The sequence below is a fragment of the Lasioglossum baleicum genome, chromosome 12 (genome assembly GCF_051020765.1).
Source record: "Lasioglossum baleicum chromosome 12, iyLasBale1, whole genome shotgun sequence".
Taxonomy (NCBI): Eukaryota; Metazoa; Arthropoda; class Insecta; order Hymenoptera; family Halictidae; genus Lasioglossum; species Lasioglossum baleicum.
In genome coordinates this window covers 13,619,105-13,631,873 of record NC_134940.1, presented here as the reverse complement: position 1 = coordinate 13,631,873, position 12,769 = coordinate 13,619,105, and the positions used below count along the sequence as shown (strand labels likewise).

General features: G+C 43.2%; 1 protein-coding gene across 1 annotated transcript; it reads right to left on the bottom strand.

The window, feature by feature from the left end:
* Nucleotides 1-6,079: 6,079 nt before the first annotated feature.
* Nucleotides 6,080-12,429, bottom strand: LOC143214580 (uncharacterized). The gene is made up of 2 exons (XM_076435801.1): nt 11,194-12,429; nt 6,080-11,117 (listed from the first exon to the last, which is right to left on the bottom strand). The coding sequence occupies exons 1-2, from the start codon at nt 11,615-11,617 to the stop codon at nt 11,062-11,064; spliced, it is 480 nt and encodes a 159-aa protein (XP_076291916.1). The 5' UTR covers nt 11,618-12,429; the 3' UTR covers nt 6,080-11,061.
* Between the last annotated feature and the right edge of the window lie 340 nt (nt 12,430-12,769).

The following is a 12,769-nucleotide window of genomic DNA, read 5'->3' as shown; positions in this document are numbered from 1 at the left end:
TAACTTCGGAGATCGCACTGAAACGGAAGATTCATTTATCAATAGACGAGGCTTACGAGCGATTCGCGACTCTTCCGAACACATATCCTTTCGTCCGCCATTTTCTACAAAGCATTTACCGGTTTTCTCTATATCGTGTTGATCGCGAATCCTCGTAAACGACTCGTCCTCGCCGAGTGCAATTCTCGTGGAAATTCAAAAGCAAACAGTTTATCCTCACCGCAAAGAATTTGCAATCATTGTGCGTCATCTTCTTAGTTCAGAGCTTGTTTAACCCTCGGAACTGGCCGGGTCTGATCGGACCCGTTACGCGAATTATTCTACGCCACATATAATCATTAAAATCAATTGATGTAATAATAAGCGGAAAGATCGTGTTTGGAAGTTTTGTAGTCACCGGCACGAGTACAGTAAATCCTCTATAAACGCAAAAGCCTCGCGGAGGTTCGTTTGCATTTTTCGTAGAAGGACACTACTTTTTTGAGCTTCAAAGGCCGAGCCGAACGTAGAGATGGACAGCGACTGAGAGTCTCCGCGTCTCTTTCTTTCCCATACGCTGTCCTTCCTTGCGCCCGAATCGTTCATCGTCAATTAAACCACTAAATACAGTTGTAATTATATCGTGTCTAGTCTCTGCTCCGAGATTAGATTACTACAGTGGAGGGGATATTTTTTTTCATTTATCGTGTACAGCCTTTTTGCTTTTATATAGTAATTCTTCAATCGGAGTATTGGGTCGCCTGTGCAATCGAAGTCCAGGGCGGCGATGACCGATCTCCGCTCGGGTATATCAGTGTGAACACCACACATTGACTCGAGTGAATCGAATTTTCAAACTTCTTAATTCTCATTATTTTTTTATGGGACTTTCACTAACTTATTTCTGGCATTTCTCTGATTAAAATGACACCAAACACAATATAACTTCAACTGTATTTCCGACTGTCCGCGTCTCTTTCTTTCTAGTACGCTCTTCTTCGTTGCGTTCGAAACTTTCATCGTCGATTAAACCACTAAATACAGTTGAAATTATATCGTGTTTGGCATCATTTTGCATTAGAAAAATGCCACGAATATGTTGGTGAAAGTTTCATAAAAAAATAGTGAAAAATAAAGAAGATTAAATATTGGTGTTACATTGTGATGACGCACGGGCCTTTAAACTGTGCCGGCGACGGCGACACGCTTCGGCCACGCGATCCTATTTCATTCTGTCCTTCTCTATGTTCGGCTCGTCGATTGAAGTTTCGGCGCGGTAGATGCAGTCATAAAAAAATAGCATCTACTACACCACTGACGTCCGTTCAGAACACGGCTGTTGGACATCGATTGAAGAATTACTGTAGAGGATTTACTGTAGTTCGAAACCAGTGACAAAAATGAACGATTCACGCGGGTCCGAGCGAACCCGAGCATTGCGCGACGAGGGTTAAAAGCGAAAAAGAACTATAGAAACGGCCTCACACTCATCGATCACCAATTTCGTAGAGAACGGTCCCAGCTTCGAAGCAGGACGTTTCTGTTTCTGTTTAACCAATCGACGAACCAATTCAATTCGGTTCACGAGAGAGAAAGAGAGTCTCGGCAGCTAAGGTGTTCCCGAAAACCGAAAGCCGACTCGGAACGCGTCAATGTACATACGCCTTCGTTGTTTAAGCCTTTGCACTCCTGTCGAATAAATACTACGAGCTGCCTAACGCTCAATTAATTGTAAAACACGACGTACACGAGACAACGCTCGACCGACAATTTGTAGCTTGCGAGTGCACCAGCGATAATCGAATGTAACGACTGCAGGCTGCACGCGCGGTCCCTCGTGTCGGATCGCTTCTGTCGATCGCCTTTCCTCGTTTTATCCTTCGATCGTGCCAGTTTTTGTGGAGTTTCCATCCCTCGTCTCGCTTTCCCGTATTTTCGCGCCGTTACTTTCGACCGACCCTTTGCGGACGTGGATTTCCGAAGACACTGAAAATATTTTCCTAGATCGTGGAGACTAGATCGTGTATCGAACATCGCTGGGAAATAAAAGAGATATTGTCTGTGCTACTGTAGATAAAGTTAAATTATGTGTTTGCCACCGTAGATCGTCCTCAAAGGGTTGCATCGACGAATAAATCACCCGTTGTAAATTCAATTGCAACTCCCGTTGTTCCTGGTGTATGATGGATCTTTTTATCTGGGAACTTAATATGAAAATCTTGACGATTCATTTCCCTCGATTTTCTGTTGAATAGTTCCGGACAAAACGGCGAGGGATTCGTTTGCTTCGATAATCAAACTACGGACAGATTCCGTTCGTGTTTCATTTGTTTTCCACTTTCTTCCCTGGTTTCGCGAATTTCCGATCGTTTTGTAGACTCGCTTACGGAGGAATAGAGCCTAATTTACTCGTAGATACTCTAACTGTAACGAACACACGGCGATAACTGTTGTATACCGAGGCCGAGAGCCGTCGCACGGTTTTCCGTTCGCCTGAATTCAGCCATCTTCTCTGTCGAAATTGTTCCGTCTCGAAAGCAATGGGAATTTCTGGAATCATCATTCTTATGTTTAACGCGGGTGCTAAATTATATTGACACATACTCTCCCTCAATTAAATCTTAATTACCGCACATGTTACTTACAATCTCAAAACTCAAAGTGCAGTGTTTCAAGCATAAACAAAGGTATCAACTACACTAGCAAATATATACAGTGTGTGTAAAAAGTATTCGTACGCCCTTTAAAATAGAATAACTCTTTTATGATTGTACCAAACGACCTGATTTTTTATTATCAATTGGTTTACGAAATGATATGCAAAAAAGATTATCCAAAAAATGGTAATTTACAAGGTTACATGCAAAAATAACAAAGGCATTTTTTAAAACTTTTTTATTTGGGCCCTTAAAGAAAATTTAAAACGTATGTTTTGTAAATCTATGTTGGTTATACATACTATACTGAAAATTTCATCGAAATTGGTTGACGCAGGAATAAACGACACGCATCGACAGATGATTCTGTGGATTTTAAGCAGAAACTGATCAAAAGTCGTGTAAAACTAAATTAAATTTTCATTAAGGATCCAAATAAAAAAGTTTTAAAAACGCCTTTTTTATTTTTGCATGTAACCTTCGAAATTACCATTCTTTGGATAATCTTTTTCGCGTATCATTTTGTAAACCAATGCTTCTAATTGATTATAAAAAATCAGATCGTTTGGTACAATTACAAAAAGGTAATTCTATTTCAAGGGGCGTGCGGATACTTTTTACACTCGCTGTATTTTGCATCAAAGTAGTTATTGTATCGAATAAAAATTCATTTATGTTCGAGTCATATAAAGTTCCATGTATAAACAGTTACGTAGAAAGTGGAGTGCGAGTAACTGACGGTAAAACAATATTGCAGCAACTCTGATATTCATAAATCAAAGCAGAAGGTGGAATGGCAATTCATTTATGTTGAAAGTTGGGTTTTATCGGCGGAGTGTCGGCAGATTCCAGGATCCGGAGGACCGTGCGCCACGTGCCTCGATCGTTCGACCGTCTAGAACTTTCTAGTTTTGTACGTTATGTAAATAACAATAACGATATTTTCTATATTAATCGTGCCGTTTTCCCCCGTCGCTGCGAAAAGGGGACCGAACGAAGCGTTCTCGTTCGCGACGCGCCCGATAGGATTAACGACGTTTCCTTCGATAAGTGATAGTAGCGATTAGAACGACGGCAAACTGGAAGACGAATTCGCTGACGTTGGAACGGCGAACGTTTATGCATTGTCGTCGTCGACTTCTTCCTGGAGCGTGTCCACGGTACCAGGAGCAACAAACGATCGCGCGTCTCTTTGTCCAAAACGTTTTCACTTGATCCAAGAATAAAGTACTTACCGAACAAGTTCTCTCTCTCCAAATTTATTCCACAACTCCCGGTCGAAAATAGACCGGAGACTGCGAACTTCATTCGTCTGCGATATAAAGCGGTCAAATTTTTCCGTATTTCTACGAGGACTTCTGAACGGAAGCTTTGCGGAAGGATAAAATCGGTGGCTGTTTTTTCCGAGGTCATCCATCAACGATAGCGTAAAAAAAAGACGGAGCACTACGATCACGGAGAGCGACGCGCGAGGAGATCGAGATACCGTGAAACGCAGCGCAAATATTCGTAATCCGTGAAACATCACCGGCCGCGTTCTAAAACGAGACGCGCGTGGCGGCTGTTTGCGTCCGGATTATGCATTCATAGGATTATGCGCGGCCGTGCCGAAGGGTGGCCGCGACCCACAACCCTTCATCGATCAGGAAAGATCACGCCGACACGCGCTCGTGGCCCACAGAAATCACGTTTCTCCTTCTGCAAAGCCATAGCGCGATATCTATTGTAACGTTCCAACGCGAGACGGGACAAATTTACTAGAAAAATGCACAGAAAAATACAAGCTGCACCCAGCTTGTTTTCTGTGTGTTGATTGCTCCGCGTGGACGTGGCCCCGAGGGCAGTCTGTGCCTGTGATTACTACACAGCAACGTTTTAGATTAAATAACATGAAAGAGAGGAATAAAGAAGTGTACCTTGCTCTTTTCGTTGAGGAATGGGCGTGGCCTTGTTGCTCCAGATTCTGTCTGAAGAAGAAGTACTTCAGAGATCTATCTGTGTCTGTGATTACCTCAGAACTGGTTCTCAAATCAAATAACGAAGAAAAAGGAGACAGAAGGCTATCAACGATGCTCTTCCTGTTAGGAAATAGGCGTGGCCTTCCTAGTAGGCGTGGCCTTATTGTTCCAGATTCTGACTAAGCTAGGGAAGTGCCTAAGAGATCTATCTGTGTCTGTGACTATTTCCGAACTGGTTCTCAAATCAAATAACAAGGGAGAAAGAGACAGAAGGCTATCAACGATGCTCTTTCTGTTAAGAAATAGGCGTGGCCTTGTTGTTCCAGATTCTAACTAAGCTTAGGAAAGTGCCTCAGAGATCTGTCTGTGTCTGTGACTATTTCCGAACTGGTTCTCAAATCAAATAACAAGGAAGAAAGAGACAGAAGCCTATCAACGGTGCACTTTCTATTAAAAAATAGGCGTGGCCTTTCCAGTAGGCGTGGCCTCGTTGCTCCAGATTCTGTCAAAGGTAGGAAAGTGCTTCCAACAAGCAGCCTGTACCAAACTCCAGCCGGAACAGTCGAAACGGGACGAAACCGTTTCGAGTGAATCTGGTTTCTCAGGTGCATCGTCGCGTCTCGCGCATCAGGTGTATCCGATGCAACGGGCGGGATTCATCCACGCGAAAGCGGAGGCCCAGGACCGGCGCGCGGCTCTTGTTGTGACGGAGATAAGTTAAGCCCTGTTCTTGTCGCCACCTCGAGCGTCGAAAATGCTGTTTTCTCACAAAACGCCGGTAACAATGCCACCAAAGACGACCGGGAGACTGGACGACAGCGTCGGGGATCGCCTAAGCGGATTATCCCTCGTCGTAGAAAGCGATACTCGGACACACAGACGCGAGCACACACCTATGCAGCCGCCCACGCGTGTTCGGTGCGACGATACACGGACATCAGCATCCGCCGCGTCTCTTTCATTCCCGGCGATCTTCAAAACCGTTCTCCTCATTTTCGTCTTATTTTTTTTCTCCTCTCTGTCCGTCCTCGTGTCTTCTTCGTCCAGCCTGCTTCTGGTTTCTCGCTCCGTATACTCCACCGTGTGCAATCGCTATCTGCTCGAGATCTTCCCCGAGAAAGCTCCTTATTCTTCGTCTATTTTTTTCCCCCTCCTCGAGCAACAGATTCTGCTCCTTTGTGAGCGTGGGCCGTGTAATTCTGGATTTGATAGAGAGGGTGGGAGCCTGTCACTGCTGAAAATTGATGGCTAATGGCTCCAGTTCCCAGGATCCACTGCCTCGATCCAGGGAAATCGCGACAAACCTATCTCGCGGCGATCGAAGCCATAACTTCCGCTTGCAGCATTTTTATGGACTTTGGGGATATTCAATCTTGCGCCACGGTCTTCAGACTGTATTTATACGAGCGTAATGCTTCGTCTGTTTTTGCTCTTTGTTCAAAGATTCGTTCAACCCTTTCGGACTCCATCATTCGTTTGTTTGGTTCCTCTCCACCGCAATTAACATGTCTGAAGTTCTAGAAAAGGTGGCGTTACGCTAATTTTGCTTGCCATGTACATAATAGGGTTGTTACTTTTCCGAAGCTTCGACTCTTCGAAGATTCGAAGGATTCGAAGGAACGAAGGGAACTTCGAAGTTTCAAAGTCTCCGAAACGTATGAAGTTGTAACTTATGAGTAGACTGTGGATTTTATGGATTTATAATAAAAATTGATACGTACAATTTAAAACAGTGGACATATTTAAAAAATTTAAGGACATCAACGTGTTAGTTCCAGTTCAATAAAATAATTAAAACAAGAATGAAATTTTTATGTAACCTCTGTGTCTTGGAATCGACGTAGACATTTTTTATATTGCATAAATATCCGCAGTCTACTTATGAGTTTCATACCATGTCACGATTTTTGATAAATAAAAATATTAACACGTTAAGCGCCATGTCAGTCACCGGTGACTGACACTGAACGTTCCGTTTGGACTTTTCGTAATTAGATTAAATTAAAAAAATTGCATTCTATTAATAAATTTCGGGATCATATCACGAATGTACTTTAAAAAATAATAAGCAAACAAAATTTTAATGAGTTTTATTAAATTCGGTGGAATCGGATACCGCAGGCTAAATGGAAAGAAAGGCAAGACAGACTTGGCGCTTAACATATTAATAAAAAATTTAACAGAATTTTGACAGAATATAAATATATAGTTATAAAAAATATATATTCTCATCGCCTTCGAAGTGAAATCGAAGCTTCGAAATTCGAAGTACATAATCCATATGTACATAATGAATCCTAGTACACAATGAATTCTTTCTCCGTTTTCGAAAAATATGTAGGCTGGAAGGATGAAAGCAATTGTATTATCTATTATCATTGCACTGCGGGCTTTATGAGCTTGTGACAAAACTGAGCAGATAAAACTTAAAACAGTAAAATGATTTAAAGTATCGATATTAAATATTAATATATTATTTTGCGGCATATTAAAATACTTCGTGAAAGAAATAAATGTTTATTTAGCTCCTGCTTCCTGCAATGGATAGAGACAATTTTTATTTCGCACGAAGAACCTCAGTCTAATTATATCACAGACTGTAGATTTTATATACCTATCTGTGACAAAACCGAATAGCTGCTCTTTGAAATGATGGGTAGATTGGAAGAAAGACTAGACAGCTCTCTAGGCGACCCATCTCTTTGGGACAGTTTGCCTATCGAAGATTGACGAAGGCAGCGCAACAATTTCGCGAGCGAAGAAGTCGTAGGGGGACGGTTGTCGAGTTCGAGGGTGTGGGAGAGTTCGCCTAGAAAGACAAGGCTAGGGGTGGGGACCGACCGGAGCGGGAACTCGAGCCTGCAAACAGGAAAAAAGAGACACGGGCACCATTGTGTCCCTCGCGATTTCCAGCGTGCAGGATGCACGACGAGCGAGCACGCTCGTGAGGGTTGCACGCACACTTGTTCACGCTCGCTGGAATACTGACGGGATCATTGGCTCGCGAGCATAATCGTTGCAGGGGTTGGATCGCGACAGAACGCAGCCCCGGCGACGGGATTGGCTAATTATGGTGCGGAGGGGTGATCGTGACGTCACTGGGCGTGCACGAGCCCCGATTGGCCATCAGCCGGGGTGGAAGCAGCCCCCTTAAGGGATGATCGTTCCCCTTTCCGACTGTTTCTCCCCTTGACAGCAGGGTGTGCGCGCGAAATCTGCTCAAAGGGCTGCGAAGGGGAGGAAAGGGAACGCGAGAGACGGGGACAAAGGGAGAGGAGAGGCGGTGCTCTCGCATAGTTAATCGATAGCATCTATCCCGTACCCTCTGGTCCATTGTCTAGCCCTTTGTCGACTCGCGGAAAGAAACTGAAACCGTCCTCGAACACGAATGCGCTCAGAGAACGCCTATTTTTTTGGGGATGACGAGCCCGATGGTCGTCGATTTCCAACCAGGATCTTCGTTCAAGTACGTTTTATTCCGTGGAAAAAAAAGGAGGCAATGAGAGGCGACGAAAGGTTGCTAGATGTTGCTACAGTGTGGACGTAGCTTTAGATTATACGCAGGTACGTCTCTTACAAGTGGCTACGCGTGGTCTCGCAAAATACGATTTTTAAGACGGAGATTTTTGCCTAAAGGTACGTGTCATAGAATACGCATAGTGCAGCTCATCGCTAGCACTCTCAATACCGTGTACACTGACGAATTTGACTCTCGCGAGTGACTCGCGATAGTTTTACTCTCAGATGGACACGAACCTTTACGGTTTCTGAAACTCGAACATGGAGAGCTCGTGGTAGACGGGCGAATTACCGTGGCGATAGTTTTCGGAGGCGCTGTAGGTGCACGCGTGCACTGGGAGCACGTGCTAGAGCTCCTTCTGGTCGGTGGCGCGCGCGTCTGCCAGCTGCAAATGTCGTGTCTGAGGAACCTCCACAAAATCGAGGAGAAGCGAACGGGCACCGGGATCCATCTGGCGCCGTGCGTGACCTCCTTGAATTATCCGAGCCCTCCCGAGGGGCCCGTGACAGCGTCTACTTTCGTTTCGCGATTTTCCCCGTTTCGCCCCCGGTTAGCTCGTCTCTCTTCTCAACCCCTCCCCCTCCTCCTCTTCAACATTTGACTGACGTCCACGGAATCCTCGCTAGACTCCGTGAATAGGTCTCCCTCTTTGTTATTCAAATTTCGCGGCGAAATCGATTGAGAATCCTTTCTCGTCGCGACGGTTTTCTAGTCAAATTGTGGACCAAGTTTTCGAGCGATTTGCAACACATTCTTGAACATATGTTATACTTACGTTACCGGCTGATAATCGCTCTTTTTATTTCGCCAAACCGGGTTCCTTTGTCTCGGTTTCCCTGTAAAAGAAACCACGTTGTTCTCTCGTGGTTCGTCGAGAGGTCGGGGTCCAGTTTTCTCGTTTTTTCTTTTTTGTTCAAGTCGACCGGTATCGATTCAAGACGGCGTATAATTCGATATCGATACGGTAACCCAATCCGCGAGAGGCACACGCAAGGTCTCGTCACGTTGATCGGCGACCACGCTTATCGGTTGACAACGCTGTCTCGCCGCCGCCAATGTCCCCCGATCACTAATAACGGTTCGCGTTGCACCGATGCTGGCCGGTTGCGAGCGTTCGGGCGAGCCCGCGTTCTGTCACGGAACATTATTTCAAAGCTGGCCTCTAATGCGACACCGATAACTATTACCTGCCCGATGCTTCCACCGGATGAAAGAGCCTGGGGTAATATCTCGTGCATTTTTTATTCTAAACTTCAAATCAACAAACGAATGTCTCGATGAGGGGCCTACAAACGTGAATTGCAATAACAAAAACCGAAAAAGACTGGACGACTTTTTTTACCATGCTAGCAAGTCATTTTACATGCAAACATTGTGAAAGTGAATCCATTATTGAGTGAACAATGTTTTTTCGTGTGAAATTATGATCCAAGAGATAAATATTCAATAACCATTGAATATAAGGCGTTTTGACTTCATTTCAACACTTACTTTTCAGAGTTTTTGGTGTGTCCCAACTTATACGACAAAATCTGCCGGTAACGTTGTCTTCGGAAAATTGGCTATAACTTTTTATTCGTTAATGCCATCGTTATACTTTCTACAGCGAAAATGTATAGCTAAATGTAGAGCGTAAAATTTTATAGCTAAAGCACGAAACGTGTCCCAATATTGACGACAGTCCCTTACTGGTGCCTCGTAACGGATTATGTGTGTAGAATGTTCCGATGCAAAATAGAGGGTGAAGAGGATAGCAAAGCGAAGAAGGCAGGAAAATCGAGACGGTGGCGACTGTGTAACGGGGGTGGGTTTCTAACGAGAGGGTGCATCACCTGGTAGGATCATCCATCAACTAGACCGAAGAAGGGCTGCGTGTGTAGCGAGGGAGGAAAAGGGACGAACGGTATCCGCAATTTGTCCTCGTCACGTTGAACGTGCTGCCAGTGGTAGTGTAGGCACGCGAAACGGACCAAAGGGGTTGCACCCGGTTAGAAGCTTGTTACGTCGACTATATATTATCTGCGCCCACGTAACCGGGGAAGCATCGCGCCGCCGCTTGTCCATTAACTCCTCGTCGCAGGATATTAACGTTTTGTACATTGTACATTGTGCCTCGACCTTCGGGCCAGCCGTACGAAGGGAGAAAAAGGGCTCGTAAAGCGCAGCCTGTACGCACCGCGTTCAGCGCTGTCTCATTCAAGGAGGAGTGAATATTCGTCATTCGTGTAAACGCTTGCAAAATATTTCACAATTCTCACGAATTTTCTTCAAAGCGATGGCATGTCATTACGTTAAAAATGGTATTTTGCTGGCGCGGATGATTATGAATAGACAAATACGACATTTATGACAAAAGCGAGTAGGGGTGCAATTTAAAACATTGAAAAACCCTTAGCAGTCTAGGGGTGAGAGACTCGGTCTCCACTAAAATTGCTATACTGTTATTCACAATATTATTTATATTGTTAAATATATGTCGGCATTTAATCAATTGCTATACATTTAAGTATTGTATGAGACATCAATTTCAGATCCATAAATTGAAAAAGGAAATATGTATACGGTAAATCCAATGTAGTAATTAGTAATCTGATTTTGGCTCGTGTATATCGGTGTGAATCGCTACTAATGCGACGCGGAGAGTCGCAGTCTTCGGCACAGTTCAAAGGTCCTCACATAACACCAATATAAAATCTTTTTATTATTACTTATTTTTTTTTATGAAACTTTCACCTTTATATTTGTGGCATTTTTCTGATTAAAATAAGACCAAACGCGATATAATTTCAACTGTATAAATACGGTATAAATATGTGGTTTAATTGACGGTATGGAGTAACTTTAGGACAGAAGAGGATAGCGAGTGAAAAGGAAAGAGAAATTGCGATATCTCGACGCCAGGCAAACACTGAAAGCTTACTGTATTGTTTAAAACATCAATGCGATGCTAACTTTTTATTTCAATTTTCTTCGGTGTTTTTCGACGGTGTTCTGTTGAATCGCCTAAAAAGAGAATGTTGTGTTATGCTCAGAATAGTACGACCTATTAATTAATAATTAACCATTTGAATTGTCTTACCTAAGATTCTTAATTTTACTCCCTCTAATAAATAGAGTACCGAGCGTGGAAAGTGATTATTACAACTCTCTAAACATTGAAATGCATCCTCCAGTTTCTTCCTTACGTCTCGAGACAGTTCGATCCCTTCGTCTGCGGGCCTTTCCCCATTTCCTTCGACCACTGGCCTTTCCCCATTTCCTTCGTCTACGGGCCGTTGTTCCAACTCTTCACACAACGGTTTCCTTGTAGATTTTCGTTGTTTCTCCAGTTTTCCTTTGTTTCCGAAGTCCACGATTTTCGTAGCGTTTTGATGGATTCGCCGAATTGTCGAGTGATGTACTTTATACTTCTTAGCAACATCTCTAACAGAGGAAGTCTCCAAGTCCTTTACAACATCCATACGTTCATTTGCAGTCAACGAAACTCTGTTGCCACTTGCCATTTCTATCACTTAAACTAGCAAAACTAGCACTCCCTAAAAACTAACACAAAATTAAAAAAAGTAACTACTTAATCACTATGTAATAATCAATAGAAAACTAAAAAGAAATATTTAACGTGAAGGAACTAAGTTGCTATGTTCTATGATAGATCTTTATTTAAAAGAGTAAGATATTGTCGCGGACGCGTCTCCAGAGCTTCTCTCTTTGCATTTTCCGAAAATCCTTGAAGTTAACTTCGCAGGGCGGATCCTCGACCCAAAACTACACTAAGTGAACAGCCGATGACAATCGCTGCCAATCAGGTTGCTTACTCGGCCAGTACACCCCCATCATCCTTTGCGCTCGAGGCGCGCTTTTTTGGCGATGCTAGAAGTGACCGTGGAGGGTTTTTTATGATATACATAATGGGTTTTTCCTCCGGACCCGTAATATAAGGCATACCGCGGCCTGGCGTGGGCCCATCGGACCTCGGTCTGCGCGACCCTTTGGAAACTCGGGGGTTTATGACACCAGCATTTCCTATTGAGGCCGGCAACGAAGGATTCTAAGGAACAAGACATGCATTGTCTAAAACATCCAAATTGCAAGCGCTGAAAACGGCTTTCTCGAAAATATGTAGCTTCGCTGTCGCTTGCCTCGTAAATCGACCCAACCATCTGCACGCCAAATGTTTTTATTGTACGTGCCGATGGCCGCTACAAACTGCATACAATGGAATTATGCTAGGTCGGAAAAACTGTTTAATATTCAAGTTAAAGTAGCTCCGAAGTGCAATGGGTTAAAAAGACTTACAAATTTTTTAGTATACTAATATATTTATATATTTGCCATAAAAATCCTATTAAATCTGGATAAAGTCAATCCTGTTATTATCCAGTTCCAGTGTTAATTGATATAACAGGATTGACTTTATCCAGATTTAATAGGATTTTTATGGTAAATATATAAATATATCAGTATACTAAAAAATTTGAAAGTCTTTTAACCCATTGCACTTCGGAGCTACTTTAACTTGAATACTAAACAGTTCTTTTATAACTAGATTCTTTATAACTAGACAGCGGATTTTTATGCAAAATAAAAATTTTCCTGCTGAGTTGCAACAAACTGGAGTGAAATAGAAGTTTATTTTCTGTCTTACTATATTTAGT

What these genes read in the sequence shown, in the direction of transcription:
- LOC143214580 (XM_076435801.1), bottom strand. Translation starts at nt 11,617, where the DNA reads ATGGCAAGTGGCAACAGAGTTTCGTTGACTGCAAATGAACGTATGGAT. An exon ending in AGTAAAATTAAGAATCTTAG is followed by an intron (nt 11,118 to 11,193) that starts GTAAGACAATTC and finishes TTCTCTTTTTAG; the next exon opens with GCGATTCAACAGAACACCGT.